A 26,002-nucleotide genomic window follows, 5' to 3' on the forward strand; every position below is an offset into this window, starting at 1 on the left:
CGCAACTATACTTATTTTCTCTGAAAATGGCATTGTGTACGTGTAGCATTGCTACACGAATGTAGTCTTTAACATATTTTGGGATTACTCTATTTGATTACCTGACATGAAATGGGACAAGACAGATTGAAGACAGTGAGAGTGCAGTTATTCAACACACACCAGAGAAAGAGAGAGAGAGTGAGAGACAGAGACAGTGGAGGCCCATTTTGCTCCTGAGCTGATGCATCTCAGTTATGGGGAGGCATTCTAATGGCATTTTGAAGATTAGGCCCTTCTTCTCGCTTGATGAGTTCAGGTGAAATGGATGTTAATGTCGCTGCCAGTGGCTTTGCTTGTGTTGCCTTCGAATTAGTTGATGCACGTTGCTGAATGCGATTTGCCAAATGTCAGTTTTATACATTTTGAAGACGAGCTAAAGCACCACGCATGCATGCACGTCTAGGTTATAACACACACACCACCACAGTGTCCGAAACCAGATATGACTGCGGCGCAGTCGTCAAAAGAATAAAATGTATTGTTAGACTATATCGCCAAGGAACAGAACAGAGGTGATAGGCACCTTCAATAAAACGCCCGGAACAATCCGAGACAATAGGAGAGGAGCAAGAGAAGGCAGTGTTAACCTTGAGGTGTGATAAGCTGCCACACATTTACATATTTGTGTTTAGTGCAAATAGACCATTTATTGTGTGATCAATTAAGGACACATGTAAGATTGTCTTTTCACTTAATAGAAAATAAATTAAACAGCAACTATTGACCAAGATTCTTTGATTCTGTCATGAGGCTCTGGCGGTAATTAATTGGGTTTAGACAAGACTGGCAAGAGGAGACATAGTAAGGCTATTGATTATTTTTTTTGATCAAATGTAACGGCGATGCATTAAAGATATAGCCTATACGAGGCTGTGTGTTACCAGAAGCGTCTATCTAGAGCGTGCTATATGCTGTGCTCTGTGAGATGTGTAGGCCTTGTGTATCCTAGGCTGATCAATAGGGTTGAAATCTTGCTGGGGTTTTGAAGCCCCTTTACTGGCCGATTCCTGCATGTTGTATAGCTTCAGTCGATCGCATACGTTCTGCGGCTACTAAAAGGTAAAACCGCCCGTACGTGGTGTGATTGCAGTGAAAAAAACTCGGATTTGTTCTTTTTTTTTTACATTAGTAATAGGTATTATCAGCCTAATGACTGTAATCTTTAGGGGATATCATCCGGTTTTTAGTTCCCCCCCCCCCCCCATACCCTGCCTTGCTAATGTGAATTATTTTTCTTCCAAACAGAAAAGATGATCGGGGGCTCCGTTTTTGGCTGGAGGAGAAGCCTGCGATCGACTAGATGCAACACATAGATGATCTGCAGGAAAGGATTATTATATTATGGCTTGCATTTGATTCTCCCGACCTGCCCTCCTCCGGATTTGGGATTATTCGACGTTCGCCGGGATGGAAGGACGGGACTTCGCTGCGGCGCCGGCACACCTCCTGTCGGAGCGGGGCGCGCTGGTCCACCGCGCCGCCTCTCGGATCGCTCCCTCCGGCCACGGCTCCGTGCAGCACGCCGGCCACTTCCCGCCGGGGAAATACTACCCCTCGCACATTCCAATGGCTCCCCACTCAGGTTAGACAACCATACGTCAATTGTGTTCTTTAAATATTGCCCGCCGAAATGCATTTTTGTCCGACATACGGATTTATTTTTTTGAACATGTTCGTTTGAATCGTTTCACATCGATCCCACGTATAGCCTGTCTCACAGACAGACAGTCAGTGCACGTAGAATAATAGGCTGAGGCGCTATACACTACAGTAGGCTATGTTTCGCAGTCGCTGCAAAGCTGATTATTTCACAAAATCTGCAGATTAGACGCTGACTTAGATTTTAAGAAAGTGGCTGCATATTTAGTGGTCGGGGCAGAGTCGGACAATTAAAGCGCCAGGTCAAACTACAAATCAGGAGGAATTGATTATGGGCTTGATCAAGATTACACGTTTTGAACTGCACCGAACAGAATCAATATCCATAACCTTCCTCTCAAGGCTGACAACCTCTTAATTAAGCAAACAGCCATATTTGATGACGTGAAACTTCTGAACACCTATATGCTTACATACTTTATAGTTTCATTTAATTGTTCTCCTATTTTTACATCTGGTAAGCATAATACAATGCACATCCCCACATGTTGCCCATTGGCTCTGGTTTTGAATGTATAGAGGGATCAGGGATATTATGTCTCATATTTGGTGGCTGCTTGCTGGTTATTGCTTGGTCAGAAACATGAAGGCCATCCCCTGGTTTCTGTACACCTGAAGGTGCATGGGCTGAATGAATAAGCTATGGAGGAGATGTTGCATTAGGTAGTACATGAACATCCTCCTTCAGTTTGGGGGATTTGAGTGTCTGGGTACATAAATGGATTCACAGGACATCATCATGCATCAGGTTTAACCATTTGAGCCATTCAAAAATCTTCCAAAAATAACTACATGATGTCACTGTCGGGCAGAAACCTTGTATCTCCAAGTTTCAAATTTGTAATTTTTTTTCGCAAAGTAAAGCACTGCTTCATCATACAAGGCCATCACACAAAAGTAGTGAAAACAGCAGATCTACAAGCACACAACGCCTCGCAGTGCGAGGCGTTGTGTGCTTGTAGATCGGCTGTTTTCACTAGTTTAAATCATTTAAAAAATGATAAATACAAAACAAAAGGTTTTGGACATACAAGGTTTCCACCCGACAACGACGATATCTACACATCACAACATGTTGTGAGCTTGTAGATTGGCTATTTTTGAAAATGGTTTCTATTTTTGTATTTATTTTTTTATGTCCCCCTAATGACATGCCCAAAATAGGGACACTGGGTTGAAAGTGGTTAAGCTTGTGATTTGTGTATTTTGTGTGTATACCACATGCAAACGTTCACGTTCACAAACGTGAATGCACACATTCATGTCCCATGGTCACATTGGACAGTCAAATTCGCAGCTTTAAGGATCGCCTACTGCTGAACAGAATGATCATTCATGGACGTGGATTGGGGGAGCAGATGGGCTGAATGGAGACAGGTCACATTAAATGACATATTGCTTGTATCAAATATCTGTGCTCTCTCTGTAAATAATCTCTCCTCAAAATCTGAGAAATGTACCCATCAGAGTCCTCCTCTATTGCTTTACATGTAAGACACTGAAACCAATCATTTTTAGCTGGACTGAATTTATTAGTATATTTGTCGCTAATTTATTTCTAACGGCAACGTTGTTCTTCCCTCCCACACACCAGCTGAGATGCAGGGACATTTGTTCTCCTGTCTTCAAAGGCAATCGCGTACTTAGCACTTCAAAATAACATTATATATTTTTTTCTTGTGTTTAGTCGATAATACATTTGAATTGGATGTTTGCGTGGATTTCTTTTTTCCTGGGCTCATTTCCTACTGGAAAAAGAAAAAATACTGTATATGATTTTTGACAAATCGCCTCTTTTCCTCTGAGTCCAGCCATTGATTTTTGTTATTCTTGAAAAATTCAGTTTGCTATTCTGCAGGTGATATGCAGATATCGTATGAGATGCATTTGAGGCATTTCTGAATTAACAGTAGAGTGATTCAGAATCCATTTTAATCTTCAAACCTGCACATATTGCAGAATTATGCCAATAATGATAATTAGTCATTCAGGTTTATTCATGAGGGCTGTTCACTATTCACATCACACCGTGTTTTGGCAGCACACACCCGCATGCGTATACACACACACACACACACACACACACACACACACACACACACACACACACACACACACACACACTCTATTAGTTTTGATGTAGGACTAGGCAATATTGCTATTGCCATATGAGTTAAATATCGTGTGGGATTTTGCATATTGGCATATTGTAATATTGTGATATGTCATAAGTGTTCTAGTCGTATAGTTTTAATCACACACAATGAAAAGGGCGATCTGTAAGCTCACAACACATTGCATCATGGTGTGTTGTTGTGAGGTAGATCTGCTCATTAGTATTTTATATTTGGAAACATAATGTAAACATTTGTATTGTGATAATACATATCATCACAACATCGATATTGAGGTATATTCGGTCAACCATCTTTTATTTTGTCCATATCACTATTTTTCCATTCATTGAGAGCATTAGGGCTAACGCTATAGGCTACAGGGTACACACAGGTGCTTTTCTAAGTGGATGTGGCATGTCTTTTGTTGCACCATTATTATGCACGTCACCAGTGGTGGCAAAAACGACTCACATTTGTCACTCTAGTAAAAGTATCAATACTGCAATACTGCAAATGCAGATATGCTCTGTTGCAAGTAGAAGTCTGGTATTCTGAATGTACTCGTGTAAAAGAATAATAGTATTGGCATCAAAATGTATACTTAAAGCACCAAAAGTAAAAGGACAAAATGTTTGAAAATAGCAGATATACAAGCTCACAACGCATTGTGACCCATTGTGAGCTTGTAGATCATAGGTCATAGATCATGTATAAAATAGGGCTGAAGTGGTTAATGTCTTGTAATATAACAATTTATATCAGCAAAGTAACTTGTAACTAAAGTTGTATGTAGTGGAGTATCCTAAAAGTCCAATATTTTGTCTCTGAGATGTATTAATAGTGGAGTAGAAGTAAAAGTACTGAAAATTGGGAAATACTCCAGTAAAGTAAAAGTACCTCAAACATTGTACTGAAGTACAATAAAAGTAAATGTACTAAGTTACTTTACACCACTGCCTAGGGGTGGGCGATATATGGTGATAATTATCGTTGAGACGATACGATTCTCCACGATATGCCTTTTCAGAGGTATCGTATGTATCGTGATACAATTGAGGGAGCCTTGTAAAAATCCTTAATACAGAGATTCATTGTAGGATTCAATTAAACCTGCATTTTGGTCTAAATCAGTAGTTCTCAAACTTTAAAATATCAAGGTCTCCACTTAACTCTGACAGTATACAAATGAAAGGGTCCATTTGGTTTCATTTGTATACTGTCAAGTAACTTGAAAAATAACCATAAAAACCAACGTGAAAAAGAATTGTGATAAAATCGTGTATCGTGATTCAGCTTGGGAAAATATCGTGATATTGTATTTTTCCATATCGCCCACCCCTACCACTGCCCCCACAAATATCATCAGTGCTCATGGAACAGCACAGGTGGCTTATTGTCCCCCCCCCCTCTTCACTATAACACATGGGTATGACTGGGAGCACAGTGTCACTGTATGTCTGCTGAGAACCTCGTATGTCCAAAGCTCTGGAATCACTTTATACTTTAGCTATTGAAAAAGAGCAGATCTACAAGCTCACAGCGCGGCACCGAGTGCCGCGCTGCGAGCTTGTATATCTGCTATTTTTGAAAAGTCGTAAAAATGAATGTGTGCAAATCTTTGAATATACGTATTTTTTAACTCCAATTTTGCTTCTGGGTGTCCCTGGAACTAAATATTTTGAGATGGGGGTCCGGGGGCCAAATGCATATCATTGTGGGGGTCCTTGACATGAAAACGTTTGAGCACCACTGACGTAGAAACATGGCGTTTTTCAAAAATCTTAGAATGATTTAGAAGACTTGCACACATCTCAGATCTACAAGCTCGCAGCGCGGTGAGCTTGTATTATCTACTATCTTTTAATAGTTAAAGCATAAAATAGTGGTTAAAGTAATAATGCGTTCCAGGTTAGTGGATGGGTGATGTATGAGCTTGTACATCTGCTATTTTTGAATAGCCAGCGCTAAAATCTAAAATGAGATGCTCTCCCAGTTTTAATGGGTCAAGACTTGAGTCCAATTCTACAAAACCTTTTCGTAATTCAAAATCATTCAACATTTCTTTTTTAAACACACAACGCCTCTCACTGTGAGGAATTGTGATCTTGTAGATCTGCTATTCTCACTACTTTTGCGTGACAATCTTGTCTGATCCATTCTCGTCAGGGCATTCATTTATGGAGAAGAAAAAAAAAACATAAAAAGACGGGAACGCATATTTGTCGCTTTAGATTTAAACACTTTAACCATTATGTTATGCTTTAACTATTGAAAAATACCAGATATACAAGCTCACAGCGCGGCACCGAGTGCCGCGCTGCGAGCTTGTAGATCTGCTATTTTTTGAGTAAATACGGAGATACCGTAAGAGTTTTCTGGAGAATGTACACAGGAAAATCCTCAGAGTTCATTGAACCCTGCGAGTTACAAATGAATACGTTGTAATGGATTTCACTGCGTAGGCTCTGTAATCTTGGAAATTAAATGGAGTTAATCTTTTAGATTTCAACGACCTAACATAATTCACATTAACCTTTCATTAATGGATGATTTGAAAGTTTCTCATAAAAAATAAGACAAAAAGGACGCTGAAAAGAGAATCCATCCGTCTTGTTTCTGACCTGTGTTATTGTATTCCTTTAATGCACGACAGATGATTCATTGCTATAACAATATTTGAAAATGTCACGTCCGCCATAATGCAAATAGACGAATGAGAATAGAGGCATAATTCACAATAACTGCAATAAATGTCATTCTACTTTTGGAGTGATGATGTATATAAACTGCAACTTAAAATGAAAGACAAATTGGTGATTATATATTTAAAAATATATATATTCCTATGTAGATTTAACAAATGTTTAACATTTTATTTATTATTATTATTATTATTTTATTTTTTTAACTTGTTCCCCTTTCTTCTTTTTCAAAACAAAACATCTCTTTTGTGGATGTCTTTTTCTTTCTTTTTTTAAATAATATGTCACAGGTAATGAATAAAATGACACGTTTTGCAAGTCGGCTTGCCTGCAAGCCTAAACCACACCATAGCCCAAAAATACCACGCAGTCGGAATGGTCAAACGCTTCTCGTTGTTGTCATGCGCGCCAAACTGGTTTTCCAACTGTCGTAAAGCTTCATTTATGCTTAGTTATGCACCTAGCATCGCACACAGAAAACAGCCGATCTACAAGCTCACGGCGCATCGCAAGTGCTACACGTCGTGAGCATATTGATCGGCTGTTTTCGCTCTTGGCGTGCAACGCCCCCGCACGCACCCAGGCATAACTCAGGCTTTAGTATTGACAGGGCAGGTCATTAGTGTCCCTTCAAACTGTCCTGTGTGCTAGTAGCAACATTAGCACGACCGAGCATGTTGTCTGTGCTGAGTGTGTTGAATCCTTCAGTTTCACTGCACCTTTCCCCCGGGGACTAACTTGCACACTGGTTCACATGAATACTTTACAAAGAGCATGAATATTTCAGGGTTGATGTAAAAATGCATTCAGAAGCAGGTTTTCTGATGTGCGCTCCCTGAAAGGGCTCCTCAGACTTGTCAGTGTATTTATTGTGAAGCCTCCCCCCCACAGGGGCGTCACACCAAATTCTGGGCCCTGGGTACAAGGATTCACTGCGGGCCCCCCCCCATGAATGTTAACTATTGAAAAATAGCAGATATACAAGCTCACGGTGCCGCGCTGCAAGCTTGTAGATCTGCTATTTTTTGAAAAATCGTGAAAATGTGGAGCTAGAAAACCTATGTTTCTTTCTTTTTCATGTCAAGGACCCCCAAGATGATATGTATTTGGCCACGGACCCCCATCTGAAAATATTTAGTTCCAGGGACCCCCAATTTGAGTTACAAATGTTTGCTTAAAAAATACACATATTCAAAGATTTGCACACATTTTCACGACTTTTCAAAAAATAGCAGATCTACAAGCTCGCAGCGCGGCACTCGGTGCCGCGCTGTGAGCTTGTATATCTGCTATTTTTCAATAGCTGAAGTTACTAGGGCCCCTCCACCTTGGGCCCTAGTAACTCAGTCCCACTTCCCCCCCCCCCCCCCCTTGTGACGCCCCTGCCCCCCCCCCCCCCCCACGTTCTTCTCCAGTGTTGAAAATAGTGACTGCTGTTGCAACATCCCCTCGGCATCAAGGCTGATCTGTTCCCTTTGCCGAGTTACAGAATTTCACCACGTTTGAGGAAGAAAATTTCCTTTCTCTCTTTTTTTGTTGTTGCACAGACTGGCGATTTCGCTTTCAATCTTATAGGGCTCTCCAGGCAGTGGACACATCAGGCTCAAAGGCTACTTTCCCCTCTTGCCCACTGAACCGTGTTACTTAGCCCTAGCTGCCGGAGATTCTGTCCGTGTGCATTTGCCTGTGTCCATCTCCACCCAACACTAACCGTTCGTCATTTGTAATGCATGTCAGATTGTCGATTTATAGCTCGCATCTCGCACTGTCTTCTGGAAAATGTGACGTTGGAACAAGTTTGTCTCTCACGCCTATCCGATACGGCGAGACACGCAGCGATGTAAACTCACGTAATGCCGTTTAATTCCGCCACTTGGTTTAACGGGGCGACTTTAAAATAGTAATTGTATCTCCGGCTGGCTCCCAACAAATAGTTTGGAGGCGGTCTTCTCATTCTGGGCGGGTGACAAGTCGGGATTCAGACGTTACGATGGCGTCAAACCAAGAGACACGGTGTCTTTTGCTGCCGGCGTTTATGGCCGGGTTTGGGGGGGGAGTGCAGGGGACGGGGGGAGGCTGGGGGCTCATCTTTCAGCCATTATTGTTCCGATTCCCTGGACCGGTGGCTGTGCTAAAACAGCAGGGGAGCCTCGAGTCTGTCCATGGCTGAGATCGGCTCTAAACACCCCATGTAATCAAAGGTCATATTTTGTGTCACCTCCGCCTTGCTCCCTTGCAGTCCCCCCTTTTTCCTTTAACATGTCTTCTCTTTATCCTCTTCCATGTGCTGTCCTGTGCCCCGCTCCCCGACCTCCATTTCTCTCTCTCTCTCTCTCTCTCTCTCTCAGGGATGGGACGATAAGCGATATTATCGTTTATCGCGATTAAAAAAAAACATGATATCGTCCTCCGTCATGCACCGGGATCAATTCACCTTTTATTTGCCGAGCTGCATATCCGGTACCACTTAAACCCTCTTTAATTGGTAAAAGGTACAATATATTGTACGTACTTGATACAGTCTTTTTTTTCACTCTCTATCAAATGTCTTTGCCAAAAAATAGCCGATCTACAAGCTCTCAAACATTCCGCCCCAGGATAATGGATTTTGATTATCGAGATAACGCCGCAAATCGCGATTTCTTTTGTCAAAATAATTTTCATATCGTCCCATCCCTACTCTCTCTCTCTCTCTCTCTCTCTCTCTCTCTCTCTCTCTCTCTCCCTCTCTGTCTTTTTCCAGCAGGAAGACCCTTGTGTCTGGGATGTGGTGGTCTTTCCTGCCACTTCAATTTTTAGCCGCCCTCCCCTGCCCCGGGCCATTGTTGCCGGACCCCCAAGCTTTGTGTGTGTTTTACGGCTGCTGTTAAAAGATAAAAAACAATTCCCCCCTCCGTCCCCCTTTATTGTTTTCTGGTAGGATGTCCCTGTCATTCCCCTGGTTTTTATGTCCTAGCTGGATATCCGAGCAGCTTCCCCTTCAAAGGTTAGCAGCGCTGTCTGCCTGCCTTTCTCCCCTGAGTTTTTTTTCAACAGGGAATAAATAACTTTACTATGACTTTTATTGTATGGGCTCATCGCTTGGAATATCCCTGGGGCCCGGTGTTCTTGCGAAGAAGAATAAAAAAACAAACATAGTTTTTTAACATTATTTTTTATTGGTTGGAGTTAGGAACGGCTGGTTCCTTCCGAGCAGGTCTTTAAAAAAAAAGAAAGAAAAAACCCTCCTCAGTAAAGTGGGTGAAGGTTGTTTGTGCGACGGGAGGCCTCGTCTTGGACTTGTGTGCTGCTTGCGTTGCGTTGTTTGAGCAATTGCTGTTCTTAACCGCCGGGCTGTATAAGAAAATGGACTTCGCGATTGCCATTGCGTCACTGTCGGGCAGAAACCTCGTATCTCCAAGTTTCAAATGTGTAAATCGTTTCACAAAGCAAAGCCCTGCTTCATCATACAAGGCCGTTGCACAAAAGTAGTGAAAACAGCAGATCTACAAGTACACAACGCCTCGCAGTGCGAGGCGTTGTGTGCTTGTAGATCGGCTGTTTTCACTAGTTTAGTTCATTTTTAAAATGGTAAATACAATACGAACGGCCTTGGACATAGTAGGTTTCCACCCGACAACGACGATTGCAAGGTGGCATCCTGAAGCCCTCGATTCCACCCTCCCACCCCCAGTGCCCCCCCCCAACCCCGACCCGCAAAGACCCAGACATTACCGCTGGACCCCGCTTTTATTATTTAACAGCCACATATTCCCCCCCTGCCACAGGCTTGTGTGATATTTCAATTTTTTATTTTTTAGTTTCTGGGGGTGGTGGGGAGCGGCCGAGGGCAAAGGCGGCAAGCTTTTTGAAGTCTGCGCGAGAAGAAGGAAAAAAAATGACATCTTAAGTAACCCTCGAAATATCACATTAAAAAGGGACTTGTTTCAGGGAACCAGTGTGGTGGAAGTGCAGTGACAGAACGTGGGTCTCAGGCCAAGTTCCATTTGGACAGGGCTTGGTTGAGTTCCTGCCCGAGCTTCCCCTCCCCTGTGCCCTCCCTGCTTCTCTCTCTCTCTCTCTCTCTCTCTCTCTCTCTCTCTCTCTCTCTCTCTCTCTAGCACTGTTAAAACTGTGAGAAACCCATCGCCGGGGCTTGTTTGTGCACCGTTGTGAGATGACACGGTTCAGACGCGATGTCACCCGGAGTCTCCTTGAGAAACGGTGGAGGTGCCGCTTGGCGTCCCCCCCTCCCTCCCTCCCTCCCCCCACCTGGCTGAAATGGCACCTGGGCCCCTGGTTTAGCTGCCACCATCTGTCACCTTCAGCCGACAGTCCCCGCCAGGGAGAAACCACAACTCGTATAAGGGCAGTGAAGTGGTCAAACTGTCTTTGGTACGAGGCAGGCATGTTACTGCCGCATACTACTGTTACCATCGGTGGCGTTAGTTCAGAAAGAAGCTAAGGTGTGGCAACATGACTGGTGTCTTCGCGCGCGCGCGCAAGACACCAGTCATGTTGCCATACCTTAGCAACAGGCATGATACATTTATTTTAAGAAGTACATTCTATTCCCCCCCCCCCCCGCCCTGTTTCTACGGTTTCTTTGGCTGGATATGGCAGCCCGGAACGGTTGTTCAAGTGCAGCTGAACTTGGCATGTTAGTAAACGTGCCACAATTAACAATAATGAATTGCACCTGTGCAGCTGATCTGCGTAACCTGCAGAATATACCATTTTGTCAAGATGGGGAGAATACAAGTGTGGAGAATATAATTATAATACCTTGTTAAAGTGACCATTTTGTTAAATTTTGCATTTGTAGTTATTTAACAACATAATAACCAGAACAGATAGAACATGATTGAAGAATTTATTAGAAGTTTGCAATAGAAAAAAAGTGCAGTTTCATGACAGTACAAATCACTGGTACAATGTCAACTAAAAGGAGATCCTAGAAAGCCGAGGCTTATTTCCACAGGGACCGCACTTTAAGTGTCTCATATAACATTGAAAGAGAGACGAATAGAACATAGTACTTTATCTAGGATAACATCAATTTCAAAAAGCAGAAAAAGCACAACATCAAATACAAAGGCAATATGGCAGCTGCATACCCCTGCCATACCCAATTGACGCCCCTGGTTGCCATGGGGAGCGTGGTAGACCTGTCCTCCTCGTCGTACTGTCACAGGAGCCCTGTCTCCAGTTTAACCCATTCAGGTCTAGAATTATTGAATAATTTAACCAGTGAAAAATAGCAGATATACAAGCTCACAGCGCGGCACCAAGTGCCGCGCTGCGAGCTTGTAGATCTTCTATTTTTGAAAAAAGTCGTGAAAATTTGTGCAAATCTTTGAATATATGTATTTTCAAAGCGAATGTTTGTAACTCAAATTTTGCTTCTGGGGGGTCCCTGGAACTAGATATTTTGAGATGGGGGTCCGTGTCCAAATAAATATCATTTTGGGGGTCCTTCACATGAAAAGGTTTGAGAACCACTGACATAGTAGTCTCTCAAGAACAGACTAACTGAGCTCCAGTTAAGTGAAAAGGACCTTTTCTTTGACGATGGCTGGCCAGATTGCTGAAATAGAAACATAGGGGTTTTCAAAAAAGTCTTAGAAGGATTCAAAAGACACTTATAGAATCGGGGTCTAAATTCGAATTTTCACGATTTTTTCAAAAATAGCAGATCTACAAGCTCGCAGCGCGGCACTCGGTGCCGCGCTGTGAGCTTGTATATCTGCTATTTTTCAATAGTTAAAACATAAAATAATGATACACAGTACAGTGTACCCCGTTCTGAATGGGTTTAAGCGCCTGTCATTCTCCATGTCTGTGTCCGTGTGTCTTGGTGTGGATTCGGAGGAACGGGCGTCCCTATCATTATGGCGTCTGACAAGCCAGACATTTTCTCCCGTGTATCGAGTGTCGTTATTGTGTTATTATGTCAAGGCCCTCAATAACCAGTCATCAAAAATAACTAGCGAACATCTGGAATTCCTTACGCCCGGGTCATTTGAAGTGGCTCCTCCCGATGTCCGAAAATAATGCGGCGCGTTCTTCCACTTGCTTTGCCTTTTTGGTTTTGCACGGAGCTCATCGGGCGAGTGCCTCCACACAGACAACATGATGGAAGTACTCATATTTTGTACTTAAATAAAAGTATCAATACTTTACTTTAGATGTAATCTGTTACAAGTAAAAGTCCAGAATTCAAAATGAACTTGAGTAAAAGTATGAACGTGTTGGCATCACAATGTACCAAAAGTAAAAGTACGAAATGTTTGAAAATAGCAGTTCTACAAGCTCACAACGTGTTACTTTTCAAATAGCCAAGGTATAAAATAGGGCTAATGTGCTTTATGTATGTTTTATAATATTATAATTTATATCTGCAAAGTAACCGGGCGGTAACTAAAGTTTTCAAATAATTGTAGTGGAGTAAAAGTACAATATTTGGATCCAAGATGTTGTGGAGTAGAAGTATTGGAAGTTGGAAATACTCAAGCAAAGTACAAATAATTCAAAAGTGTACTTAAAGGGGAAGACCACCCATTTTCAATATTGAAATATGTCAACTCCTCTAAGGTATATTAATGACATAGTTCAATAATGAAAATGGGTGGTCTTCCCCTTTAAGTACAGCACTTATTGTAAATTTACTTAGTTACTTTACACCACTGTGGAGAACTGAAGGTTTTTGGCTTTTTTTAGCGAGCGCGTTTTGTTTAGCGAGCGAGCGGCCACATGGCCTCGGAGAGCTCAGGCTGTTCAAACGGCACCGCCACCCACCCTACACCGCGTGGCGCGGAGCCAGAGAGCCGTCACCTCGAGCATGGGGCGGGCACACGAGACAAACACAAAGGAGACCCACGGGTGAGAGCGGCGGGCAGGGTAATACCTTCCTGTATCGGGTTTCAAGAGCGTTGAATTTCAAAACCTCCCCTCCGTCTATTTTTACCCTCGACATGAGGAAGTGAGAGGGCTGTATTAAAAAATGGGTTTGTGTGGATCTCTAATGTCCACTTCCCATAATGAATGTGCAAAAACCAAACAAAAACCCTTCACAGTAATTATTATGCTGAGCGATTGAATAGACTGATACATTTGTTCCAAAGTCAACAATTGCTGTTTTGTATGTAATTTGGAACTCGTCAGGGGCGTCACAAGGGGTGGGGGGGAGTGGGACTGAGTTACTAGGGCCCAAGGTGGAGGGGCCTTAACCATTTGGGGGGCAGACCTCCATTCAGAAACACTCCCACTTAGAAACATCCCCATCCGAAACACCCCCACTGAGGTTAGGGTTAAGGGTAGGTTTAGGTGACACCTCCATTTAGAATAATGGAAGTCAATCTTCTGAATGGTATTGAAAAATATAGCAGATATACAAGCTACTTTAGCTATTGAAAAATATAGCAGATATACAAGCTACTTTAGCTATTGAAAAATATAGCAGATATACAAGCTCACAGCACGGTCGTGAAAATGTGTGCAAATCTTTGAATATATGTATTTTTTAAGCGGATATTTGTGACTTCTGGGGGGTCCCTGGAACTAAATGTTTTGAGATGGGGGTCCGTGGCCAAATAAATATCATTTTGGAGGTCCTTCACATGAAAAAGTTTGAGAGTTGCACAGACTTGCACAAAGATTTTCCAAGATTTTTCAAAAATAGCAGATACGTATACAAGCTCGCAGCGCTCTGAGCTTGTATATCTGCTATTTTTCAAAGCACAAAATAATGGTAATAATGCGTTCCCAGTCTAAACGGGTTAAACCCCCTCCCCCTGTGAAGAACATTCATGGGGGGGTCCCGCAGTGAATCCTTGTACCCAGGGCCCAGAATTCGGTGCGACACCCCTGGACCTCGCTGTGTCTCTCTCTCTCTGCCCCCCCCCCCCCCCCTCTCTCTCCACCCCAGTATCAGGCAGCCCCTCATCAGCCCAGCCCCCGGGCCCACCTCGGCGCATGCACCCGTACCGCATGTGACAGCTGTTAGACATCGTTAACGGCTCAAGCAGAAAATCCAGATTACTTGTTTTTTTTATTTCGATTTTTATTATTGTTAATCGTTCCAGTGAAAAAGGGACAATGAGGGGGGGGGGGGGGGGGGACCGTTGTTGTTCGTCCCCATTGTTTGCCGCTGCCGCCGGCCGGGCCGGGGCAGACTTCTTTGCTCAATGGCGGTTTTGTGTGTCGTGCACGTGCGTCGGTGTCTGTGTGAGAGTGTACATGAGCGTACAGTATGGGGGGAAGGGGGTCTGTGTGTGTGTGCGTGAGTGTGTGTGTGTGTGTGTGTGTGTCTGTGTGTGTGTGTGTGTGTGTGTGTGTGTGTGTGTGTGTGTGTGTGTGTGTGTGTGTGTGTGTGTGTGAGAGAGAGAGAGTGTGTGTGTACATGGCTGGGTTCTCCAGACGCCCCCCCACCAGACCAGAGGCACCCTGTGGCTGGCTATGAGGCGTAGACAGGTGCAGCGTTAACCAGGGGCGTCACAATGGGGGGGGGAGTGGGACTGAGTTACTAGGGCCCAAGGTGGAGGAGGGGCCTTAATTATTTTATACTTTAGCTATTGAAAAATAGCAGATATACAAGCTCACAGCGCAGCACCGAGTGAAAAAGTTTGAGCACCACTGACATAGAAACATAGTTTAAAAAAAAAAAAAAAAAAAAAACCTTAGAAGGATTTGAAAGACAAAAATAGCAGATCTACAAGCTCTATTTTTCAACAGTTAAAGCACAAAATCCTTGTACCCAGGGCCCAGCATTTGGTGCGACACCCCTGGCGTTAACCCTTTAGCGTCCAACTCCGTCCGCGCTCGCTCTGCCTGCAGTGCTCCTGGCAGGCCCTCCATGCAGAACCCGGGCTTCCCTTCCTTATTGTTCTTCCACTAAAATATATGACGGCCGCGGAGAGCTTGTAGCGGTGTCTTTGTGTGTGTGTTACTGTGCCTTTTATTTCTTTTCTTCTAACAAAGATGTATTTGGGGCATTTGTATGTTTTATTCAGATAGGGCAGTGAACAGATGGGAGAGTGTTTTTTTTTGCAGGTCTTTCAGTCCGAGTCTTGTATCAAAAATGCACCACCTCGGTTAAAGTGGAGACAACCTCCAGTTGGCCCGACCAGGTTAACATTCACCAGGTCAGCATGGGGGGGAGACGTGTAACCGGTTAGCATTTCACCGGGTCAGCATTCACCAGCGTTAGATTTACTGAGGTTAGGGTTAAGGTTAAGGTTTAGGTGTATCTCCGTCCCCCCAACTTTCGGTACCGCCCCGCAGCCAATCCAGGGGTTGACAGTAAGGTCTCAGAGGCACTTGCCTGTCGGGCAAGTACAGGCCATATTCTACTTGCCCTCAGGTCTTGGCCACTTGCCCCCCCGCAGCGATGGAAAGTATATTTACTTACTGTAAGTACTGTACAATACGTTTACTTCTACTCCACATCTTGGATCCTAATATTGTACTTTTACTCCACTACAATTATTTGAAAACTTTAGTTACTAGTTACTTACTGCAGATATAAATTATAATATTATAAGACATATGTAAACCACTTTAGCACTTTTTGCTTTTACTTTAGTACTTTAGTACTAAAAGAGTTTCTATATTGCAGTATTGATACTTTTACTTAAGTAAAACCTTTGAGTACTTTTTTCTACAACTACCCCCCCCCCCCCCCCCCCCAACACACACACACACACACACACACACACACACACACACACACACACCAAAAAAGGAAGAAGAAAATAAAATAGTCTTGCTTGTTTCTCTCTCACAAACAAAACCTGGCAACGCTGGACAGCAGACCATCAGAGTCGAAGATGTGTTAATGTTAGTTGTTAGCACAGAACGCTAACAAGCAGGCTGCCCTGCAGTGCGCATGCTGCTCATGATTAAATACATTATGTAGCGCAATACAGGGAGGGAAACATCGGGAAAGCACTGTTGATAGCATGGAAAATAGACGCTTCACTCGTAAAATAGACGCTTCGCGCCGTTCGCGGACATGTCAATGTTTTAGCGACTTTTGCGGTAATAGTTCTGTCTTCTTTCACTTTCTCCCCACCGTTTGGTGACCTGTGCTTCAGCACGTAAAGTGCGTGCATTAATCTGGCCATGCTGTAGCATAATGTGAGTGTGTATGCCTTGTAGATTCACTGTTTTTGACGGAGCTCACATAGCCACTGGCTGGCGGCTGCCTGCACGCGCGTTCGTTCAGTGTGTGTGTGTGTGTGTGTGTGTGTGTGTGTGGGTGGGTGTGTGTGGGGCGTGTGGAGGGACTTCGGAGGGAGAGAGAGACGGAAAACTAGCCCTGTAGCCCCTGTTCAAGTATAGGCACACATCTCATTATTATGTTGCTCAAAATGTGCACTTGCCCGTTCGGGCAACCCAGTAGCACAATTCACCTGCCCGACCTTTTTTTTTTACTTGCCCCGGGCAGTCGGGCAACCGTTAGTGTCAATCCCTGCAATCACAAGCTTCCGCTGCCTTAACCCAGTTGCTTTTTTGATACACTCGGACTGAAAGACCTGCAAAAAACACTCTCCCGTGAACAGAAAGACAGGAAAGACAGGGAAGAGAGGGAAGAGAGGGCCCGGATGACATGCAGCAAAGAAGTGCCCCGGGTCAGATTCCAACCAAGGGGTCAGTTCTGAGAAGGACTAGAGCCATTGGTGTATCGTCGTTGTCGGGTGGAAACCTTCTATGTCCAAAACTGTTCGTTTTTATCATTTAACCCTAAATGATCTAAACTAGTGAAAACAGCCGATCTACAAGCACACAACGCCTCGCACCGCGAGGCGTTGTGTGCTTGTAGATCTGCTGTTTTCACTACTTTTGTGCGACAGCCTTGTCTGATGAAGCAGGGCTTTACTTCACGGAAAAACGTACACATTTGAAACTTGGAGATACGAGGTTTCTGCCCGACAGTGACGATATACAGTATGTGGTATGAACTCTTACTCAGTGAGCACCCCCCAAAAAAAAAAGAAAAAAAGAGAGAGAGAGAAGAAATGAAAAACATCTTAATAAAGTTTTCTTATTTAAGGGAATGGGGGTGCTGTCAGAATTGAAATCTTGATCTGGTGATCTCAATATCCGATCGCATCAGATCATGATCGGGCGGGACATAAGTTCTGCGTCACAATATTTTCTGGTTTTGGTTCTGCGTAGGATTGTTTGATCAACATTGGACGGAACAAAAGCGCAAACCGTACAGCTGTTCTGCACGGTCAGACACACATAATTGCTGGCCTTTGCTTCGTTGGTTTCGCATATCTCTCTCTCTCCTCCCAATGTTGTCTCTGAGGTAGGGATGGGACGATATGAAAATGTCACATCACGATTATTGTGTCAAAATAAATCGCGATTTACGATGTTATCGCGATAATCAAAATCCATTATCCTGGGGCAGAACATTTGCCACGTTGTGACGCGTTGTGAGCTTGTAGATCGGCTATATTTTGGCAAAGACATTTGACATTTTTGAGTGAAAAAAAGACTGTATCAAGTTAAGTATGCATATTATAAGTACCTTTTACCAATTATAGAGGGTTTAAATGGTACAGCTCGGCAAATAAAAGGTGAATTGATCCCAGTGCGTGACGGGGGACGACGTCACGATAAATTAAATCTCCACGATACGTGGTTTTTATCACGATAAACGATAATATCGCGTATCGTCCCATCCCTACTCTGAGCTCTCCCTCCTTTCCCCAGCCAGCAGACTATGCTCCATCCATAAAGGTAGAGTCGGGGGGTGTTTGGTAGGAGGGAGGTGGGGCTGAACGCAGATAAACTCAAATAATGGGCGGTGATTCGGTGACTGTCAGTGGAACAGCGGGCGCTGTGGCTGGTGACACACGTATAACACCGAACAATGAGGTGCGCCCGCTAAATATATGCAGAGTTTTTGTCATTAAATATACATGCGGCATGCCTCTCAAGGATGTGTCAGCCCTTTTGTGAGAAAACAAAGATTAGCATCAGGAATTCCATTTTAATAAGTCTCCCGGGACCGCGCAACCAGCTGCCTAGTCCTCAATCCAAGCGGGACTTGTTGCTCTCTCCGTGCAAACCCCCCACCCTCTCTCTCTCTCTCTCTCTTGCTTTCTTTCACATAAACAGACACACACACACACATGCACGCACGCACGCACGCACACACACACACACGCACACACACACACAGACACTCTCTTCCCGTGCGCTCTGTGACTCTGATGAGAACAAAACCCCGTTGTCTCCCTCTCTTCTCTTCTGCCATGTTTTTCTTTTCGGGGTGAATCACTTGTTTTACACTGCACTCGATCTTTCATGTTCTCGTGTGTTTTCCTTGTTTGAAGACTCACCTGTCCGGCAAATAGCAGATCTGCATGCTCACAACGCCTCGCGTTGCGAGCATGTAGATCTGCTATTTGCCGGGGCGCACCTCATTATGCGAAACCTCTCGGTTCACCCCAGCTTTCTTTCAGTTTCCCGCTCCACCGCGTGTACTCCTCTTCTTTCTCCCTGTAGCTCGTTTGCCTGGTTCATAGCTCGTCGCGCGTTGTGTCGCGCATTGAAAATAGCGGGTCCACGAGCTTGTAGATCTGCTGTTTTGCCGCAGCGGAGCGGAGCTAATTATGAACCAAGCATGCATCAGTCACGTCCACCTCACTCTGCTGTTTGCTGTTCCCCACGTCCTCATTGCGACCACTAGGCTACACTGCCTCCTCTCTCTCTCTCTCTCTCTCCTCTCTCTCCCTCTCCCTCTCTCTCTCTCTGTGGATCTGGGGCAAGCGAACGACTCCCCCCCCCCCCCCAGCAACAGATGTGTGTTTGTCTGGCCCATGCAGCATGCATGCATTAGCACGCCACGCGCTAACCGCTGACCTGCACTCCCATGATGAACACCGGGGATTGAGCGTGTGTGTGTGTGTGTGTGTGTGTGTGTGTGTGTGTGTGTGTGTGTGTGTGTGTATGTGTATGTGTATGTGTGTGTGTGTGTGTGTGTGTGTGTGTGTGTGTGTGTGTGTGTGTGTGTGTGTGTGTGTCCTGTCTGTGTGGGTGAGATAGATAGATATATTGAGGAGAGAGAGGGAGGGAGAGAAAGAGAGTGAGAGGCTAGACATGCGCTGTCACACAGTCACATAAATGCACGCAAGCACGCACACTTATGCACGCACCACACACACACACACACACACACACAGGCGTAGACATGGGCGCACACACGCACAAACGAACACAGACAAGCGCGTCGTGCTTCCTAGGATGCCCTGGGAGGCAGTGGGACAAACCAGACTTGAAACTCATGCGTTGTCTGTTTACATCTCTAATTATAGCGACAGGTCTATTTCTGTAGACAGCGCTCCGGCTTTTTATATTCTTACGAGAGAGAGAGAGAGAGGGAGATAGAGATAGAGATGGGGAGAGAGGGGGGAGAGAGATAGGGAAGGGAGAGAGAGAGGAAAGAGTTAAAAAAAGAAACTAAACAAAGCACTGACAGCATTTTTTTTCTCATAGCGGTGAGCAGTTCTATCTCAGCCTTCATCACTAGTGCTCTCAGTACAGCAGCTCTACAGTAGACAGATGGGGAGGGGAGGGGAGAGTGTCTTGTATTCTTTTTTTCTACAACACATTTTCTTTATTCCCTTATTGATAGAGCGAGAGACTGGAGAGTAAGAGAGAGAGAGAGAGAGAGAGAGAGAGAGTAGGGGAATGACATGTAGCAAATGGTCTGCCGGGGTGTGTGTGTGTGGTAGGGGGGGGGGGGGGGCTGAACTCACTTGTCAGATACAGTACGGTACGATACGCGCCCTAACCATTTGGCTATTGGGTCTCCCTGTGTGGTGTTCCTCTTATGCAGTGGTTCTCAAACTTTTCAGGCCGCGACCCACAAAATAATCATATTTCAACTGGGGACCTCCCCCCCTGACGAGCACTAAGAGTTGAGGCATTACATTGTGAAAATAGCCGATCTACATGCTCACAACGCCTCGCAACGCGAGGCGTTGTGAGCATGTAGATCGTCTATTTTCACAATTTCTGCGTCTAATATTTGACAGTTTGTCCAACGTTTAATTTGTCATTTTAGAGGTATTAAAAAGTCCTTAAATTGTCACTTTAGAAATGTGCAGATACCCTCTATACACTTACACTTTATGTTGGTTTGTTTACTGTTGAGAGAGAAAACAATGTTACACATTAAGTTAATCATCTGGGGACCCCCCCAAAATAATTTGGTGACCCCCCACAGGTTGAGCACCGCACTGCTCTAAAGCGTGAGTTATACTGTTAGAGTGTGCGAGTGTGTCACGCAACGAAAATGGCCGATGTACAAGCTCTCAATGTGTCCCATCATGACACATTGAAGCTTAGCTTGTAGATCTGCTATTTTGGGTGAGCGCCCCCACGCACAACGAAGCACAAACCAGGCATGTGTGCCTCGTCCCATGTCAACACCAATGTGCAAATTTACGAGAGGCGAACAAAGGTGAAAGGAGGCGATGTATGTAACGTACCCCCGCCCTCCTCTTAACCTTCGCCTCCCTGATACATTTTAGGGATGGGACGATAAGCGATATTATCGTTTATCGTGATAAAAAACACTCACGATAATCGTATCGTGGAGATTTAAATTATCGTGATATCGTCCTCCGTCATGCACTGGGATCAATTCACCTTTTATTTGTCGAGCTGCATATCCGTTACCACTTAAACCCTCTATAATTGGTAAAAGTACTTATAATATACGTACTTGATACCGTCTTTTTTCACTCTCTATCAAATGTCTTTGCTGATCTCCAAGCTCACAACGCGTCGCGTGTAGATCTGCTATTTTTGGGAAAAAGTTCTGCCCCAGGATAATGGATTTTGATTATCGCGATAATATCGTAAATCGCGATTTACGTTTGTCACAAGCATCGCGATATGACATTTTCATATCGTCCCATCCCTAGTATGTACCCTGCCCCTCCTCTTTTCCTTCGCCTCCTTGATACATTTCGCTTGACAATTGACCCAATAAAAGGAGAATATATTCCTCCACCCCTGGCCCCGGTCTCCCCATTTCATCCTGGTGGAAAGTGCCGTCCATCAACGGCGTCAAAGCAAAGAGGGAGAAAGAGTTCACGTTCGGGATTAGCGTTGTATAACGTCGCTGTCGGGTGGAAACCTCGTACGTCCAAAACCGTTCGCTTTGTATTTATCATTTCAGAAACAATCTAAACTGGTGAAAACAGCCGATCTACAAGCACACAACGCCTCGCACCGCGAGGCGTTGTGTGCTTGTAGATCGGCTGTTTTCACTACTTTTGTGCGACGGCCTTTTACGACGAAGCAGTGCTTTACTTTGCGAGAAAACGTACACATTTGAAACGTGGAGATACGAGGTTTCTGCCCGACAGTGACGATAAAATGTATCCAGCATTAAAGAGACAGGGGGCCGGTGCTGGAGTTAAGCCTGATTTATACCTATAGCTGCGTTCCAGCGTCACGCACCGAGCAAAAAAAAAGGTGTGCAGATCTACAAGTCTGAAGCTTGTAGATCAGCCATTTCCGGTGTGCGCGCCACAACGCGTCTCTATACCGAGTATAACTTCTTTGGGGCTTTAATCCTCGAGGCTCGGTGGATGATATCCAGCCTCGCAGGGGCGTCACAAGGGGGGGGGGGGGGGGGGGGGGTGGGAGTGGGACTGAGTTACCGGGGCCCAAGGTGGAGGGGCCCTATAGTAACTTTAGCTATTGAAAAATAGCAGATATACAAGCTCACAGCCGCGCTGCGAGCTTGTAGATCTGCTATTTTCTTTTTGAAAAGTCGTGAAAATGTGTGCAAATCTTTGAATAATTATGTATATATTTTTTAAGCGAACATTTTGTAACTCAAATTTTGCTTCCCCCCAGGGGGGGGGGTCCCTGGAACTAAATATTTTGAGATGGGGGTCCGTGGCCAAATTCATATCATTTTGGGGGTCCTTCACATGAAAACGTTTGAGCATCACTGACATGGAAAACATGGGTTTTTCTTGCACACATTTTCACAATTTTTCAAAAATAGCAGATCTACAAGCTCGCAGCGCGGCACTCGGTGCCGCGCTGTGAGCTTGTATATCTGCTATTTTTCAATAGTTAACATTCATGGGGGGGGGCCCGCAGTGAATCCTTGTACCCAGGGCCCAGAATTTGGTGTGACGCCCCTGCAGTTATCCAGGGAGACCTGGAGGGGGGAAGCTGTCAGGACTTTAGACGCTAAGGCTGTCTGCCTGGCTGCCTGTCTGCCTGCCCTGGCACGTGCACACATAGACATCAAAGGGGGCTTGAGCCCCATACCCTTTTATCAGTCAGTAAAAAGTGCCCTCTCCAGAACCATGAATGCAGTTTTTTACTACGGTGAAAGAAACGCAAATGCCCCTCTTTCCATGCCATATACACGAAGGCAGCATTCAAGAAGAATTGCCTTGTCCAAACTCTTCCTGAACTTGAATGCGGCTTCTTATGTTGAAAGAATTGTCCTTTTCTGTGTAGAAATGCATGCCGTTACGCCACATCTCCAGTATTGACGCTGTGACGCGTTGTGAGCTTGGAGGTCGGCTATTTTCGCTACTTTCACCAAAAGGTCGTTTTAGAAATGTCAGACCCTGCCTCTCTAACGTTCTCTGCACGTCCCTGTGCCTGCCTGTCTGCCGGGGGGGGGGGGGGGGGGGGGGATGCCAGGTGAGAGCCAGATCTGTGGGGGGGGGGGGGGGGGGGGGGGGGGGAGGGGCTAAGGGGGGGGCTGCTGCCTGGGCCAGACAGGTTCCAGCCTCTGGCAGGTGTTTTCATCTAAAAAAAAAAAAAGCCCACTAGGCCAGGCACACCGCCCACTGGATGCAACCTGAGCCAGGTGGGCCCCCCCCACCCCCCACCCCGCCCCCCACTAAACACACATAGGTAGGGACTGTGTGTTTCTGCAAAATGCGTGCGCGCTCGCTCGCTCACAACACACACACGCACGCACGCACACACACAATGCCCCCCTTTTATTCTCCGACATGGCAGGTAAATTAATTGGCCGTGAGTATGTAAGGTATATGCCTTTAGATAAAGGTGCGCTGTCTGGCCGAGGCGCAGCGTAACAGCCGTAATGATGGCTCCATTGTGTTGATGTTGGGGGGGGAGGGGGATGGGGGTGGGGGGTGGAGGGGGTGGGGGGTTTGGGGGGGCTGATAGTTAGCGGTGCAGCTAGCGGCGGAGGCCCTCGCTGGAGGCCTGGATAGCCGCTGATTAATAGCGGGGAATGCTTTGAAGTGACACCCAAGTGCACAGGCACACAGGCTAATAGCAATACCATCAGTATGGGAGGGGGGGGCTCCTTCTTCCTCAGTCTTCATTAGCTTAACGTTTTTCCCTGGCACTATCTCCGCTCGCTTGCCCTCCCCTCGCACGCGCCCGCCGCCTCGTCTACCCAGAGAGCCTTCGGGAGCTTATTTTTTTTTACAGCAATTGTTTAGTGACTCTGCCGTTTCTCCCCCCTGTCAGACATGTTTAGCGAAACGAGAGTTTCTTCTTTTCTCAGGGGGTGTGTGTGTGTGTGGGGGGGGGAGTCCTCTTCCGGGGCTTCCCTCCCCACCCCCCCACCGCCCCCCGTGTTTGCATAAGTTCCGCAGCTGCAGGTGAGCCGTAAGCGGTGGTGGCACACGGCCTCACCTGGCCGCGTCGGAACTTCTGCAAACACGGGAGGACTCTCCGGTGGATTGATGTGGCACGACGGAGGGGGGGGACGAGACCGGAGACTGTACTGATCTGCTGACAGATGAGCCACAGCTGTGTGCGTTTGCGTGCGAGTGTTGTTGTACACTGTGTGTGTGGGGGAGGGAGGGGGTGCGCGGGGGGGGCGTGGGTCTGTCAGCTGTTGGAGTAAAGTAAACTATTAGCGGTGGGAGACGGCAGTGTTCTTCTAATTGCTGCAAGGTTGAGCTCTGTGATTACATGCTGCCTAATGCATGACGGACCTCTTACTTGACTGGAGTCTCTTAGAACGCTGCTTAGAGATGGCTGAATGCCTTCGGGTTGTGGCGCCGTAATGGCTTGGAGCGGGGATGTATGGCTGCGTGTTTGTTTGTGTGTGTGACTGTGTGTGTGTGTGTGCGCGTGCGTGTGCGATACGTGTACAGTACTTGTCACTCTGTGTGTTTGTGGCGGCCTTGTTTTTTGTCTTTGTGAGTGCGAGTTCTTGAGGGATGAGATGTGTTTTGCTCGGTCTTTGAGTGCCTTCCATTATTCCTTGTGGGGCCGTTTTTTTATAAATCAAAACTCTGGCACGACTGTCTCTGTATTGCATGATTGAGTGACTGAATGACTAACTCTCTCTGTGTGTGCGCGCGTGTGCGTGTGCGTGCCCAAGGGAAGGAGCAGTGAAAAGAGTTGTGGACGTTGGAGAGGAGACATTGTGAAATGAACTGGGATGGGGACGTCGTCATCATCATCAGGGACGTGCGGAGAATGTTAGAGAGGCAGGGTCTGACATTTCTAAAAGGGCATTTTGGTCGAACATATCGAAAATAGCATACCTCCAAGCTCACAACGCGTTGTGAGCTTGGAGGTCAGCTATATTCAGGTGATTGATATCACAATGAACTAAGCATAATCAAGTGAATTCTGGAGATGTGGCTTATGTGCGGCATAGACATATGGTGCTGCATTCAAGTTCAGGAGAGTTTGAACAAGGCAATTCTCTTGAATGCTGCCTTCAGGTATGGCATGGAAAGAGGGCCTTTGCATTTCTTTGACCATAGTAAAAACTGCATTCATAGTCTGGAGAGGGCACTTTTTACAGACAGATAAAGGGGCAGGGGGCTCAAGCCCCCTTTGATGTCTATATGTGCACCTGCCTGATCATCACGCAGGTGATGATGATGATGATGCTGCTGCAGGGATGACGGTCATGACCTGACGATGCAGGTGTCTCGTTGCTTTCGGCCCCGCGGGGTGTTTTACACCGAGTCCATCGCTCACGTGCCTCTACCGGTGAGGCTATTACGGGCATAAAACAAAATCCATCTGCTTTAATTACCACTTTGATTAACTGATATCCTATCTTTAAAGATAATCAAAGTTATAACGGATGGAAGGGTGCATTTCCATTAGCGTCACCCCGGCAGCCGTGTATAGCCGGCATGAATAATAATAAGCGGGGGGGATCTTAGCGGAAGCCGCGTTCATTTGTCAGCCTGGTGATTTTCATGAGTCATTTTCCCCCGGCCCTCTCTCTCTACTCCGTGTAACAGCTTGCTCTCAGGTGTGCAACGGAGAGACGCCCCCGCTTGCAAGAAGCTGTGGTTTACTGTTTTCCTGGCAAGCGCCGTAAATCACACGGCATTCCCAGCAACACGGCGTGACAGTTATGGGGGAGAGCGTATCTGTACTGGTTGGTTCCTCGTCGGAACCCAAAAGACCACTGTTAGCGCTGACTTTTTTTTTCCCCGTCGTTTTTCGCTGGAACACAGACATCATTGTGGTTTCTGGGGGGGGGGGGGG

At 45.6% G+C, this 26,002-nt stretch overlaps 1 protein-coding gene across 1 annotated transcript in view; it reads left to right on the forward strand.

Annotated features, from left to right (window-relative positions):
• Positions 1 to 1,449: 1,449 nt before the first annotated feature.
• The window catches only part of bahcc1a (BAH domain and coiled-coil containing 1a), a gene marked incomplete at both ends in the record, with an annotated part of 170,256 nt that continues 145,703 nt past the window's right edge, over positions 1,450 to 26,002 (forward strand). Inside the window, 1 exon segment of the mRNA XM_080723352.1 lies at positions 1,450 to 1,624. Within this exon segment, the coding sequence (XP_080579478.1) occupies positions 1,450 to 1,624 (175 nt within the window).

Source organism: Nannobrachium achirus (assembly GCF_963921795.1).
Source record: "Nannobrachium achirus genome assembly, chromosome: 4".
Taxonomy (NCBI): domain Eukaryota; kingdom Metazoa; phylum Chordata; class Actinopteri; order Myctophiformes; family Myctophidae; genus Nannobrachium; species Nannobrachium achirus.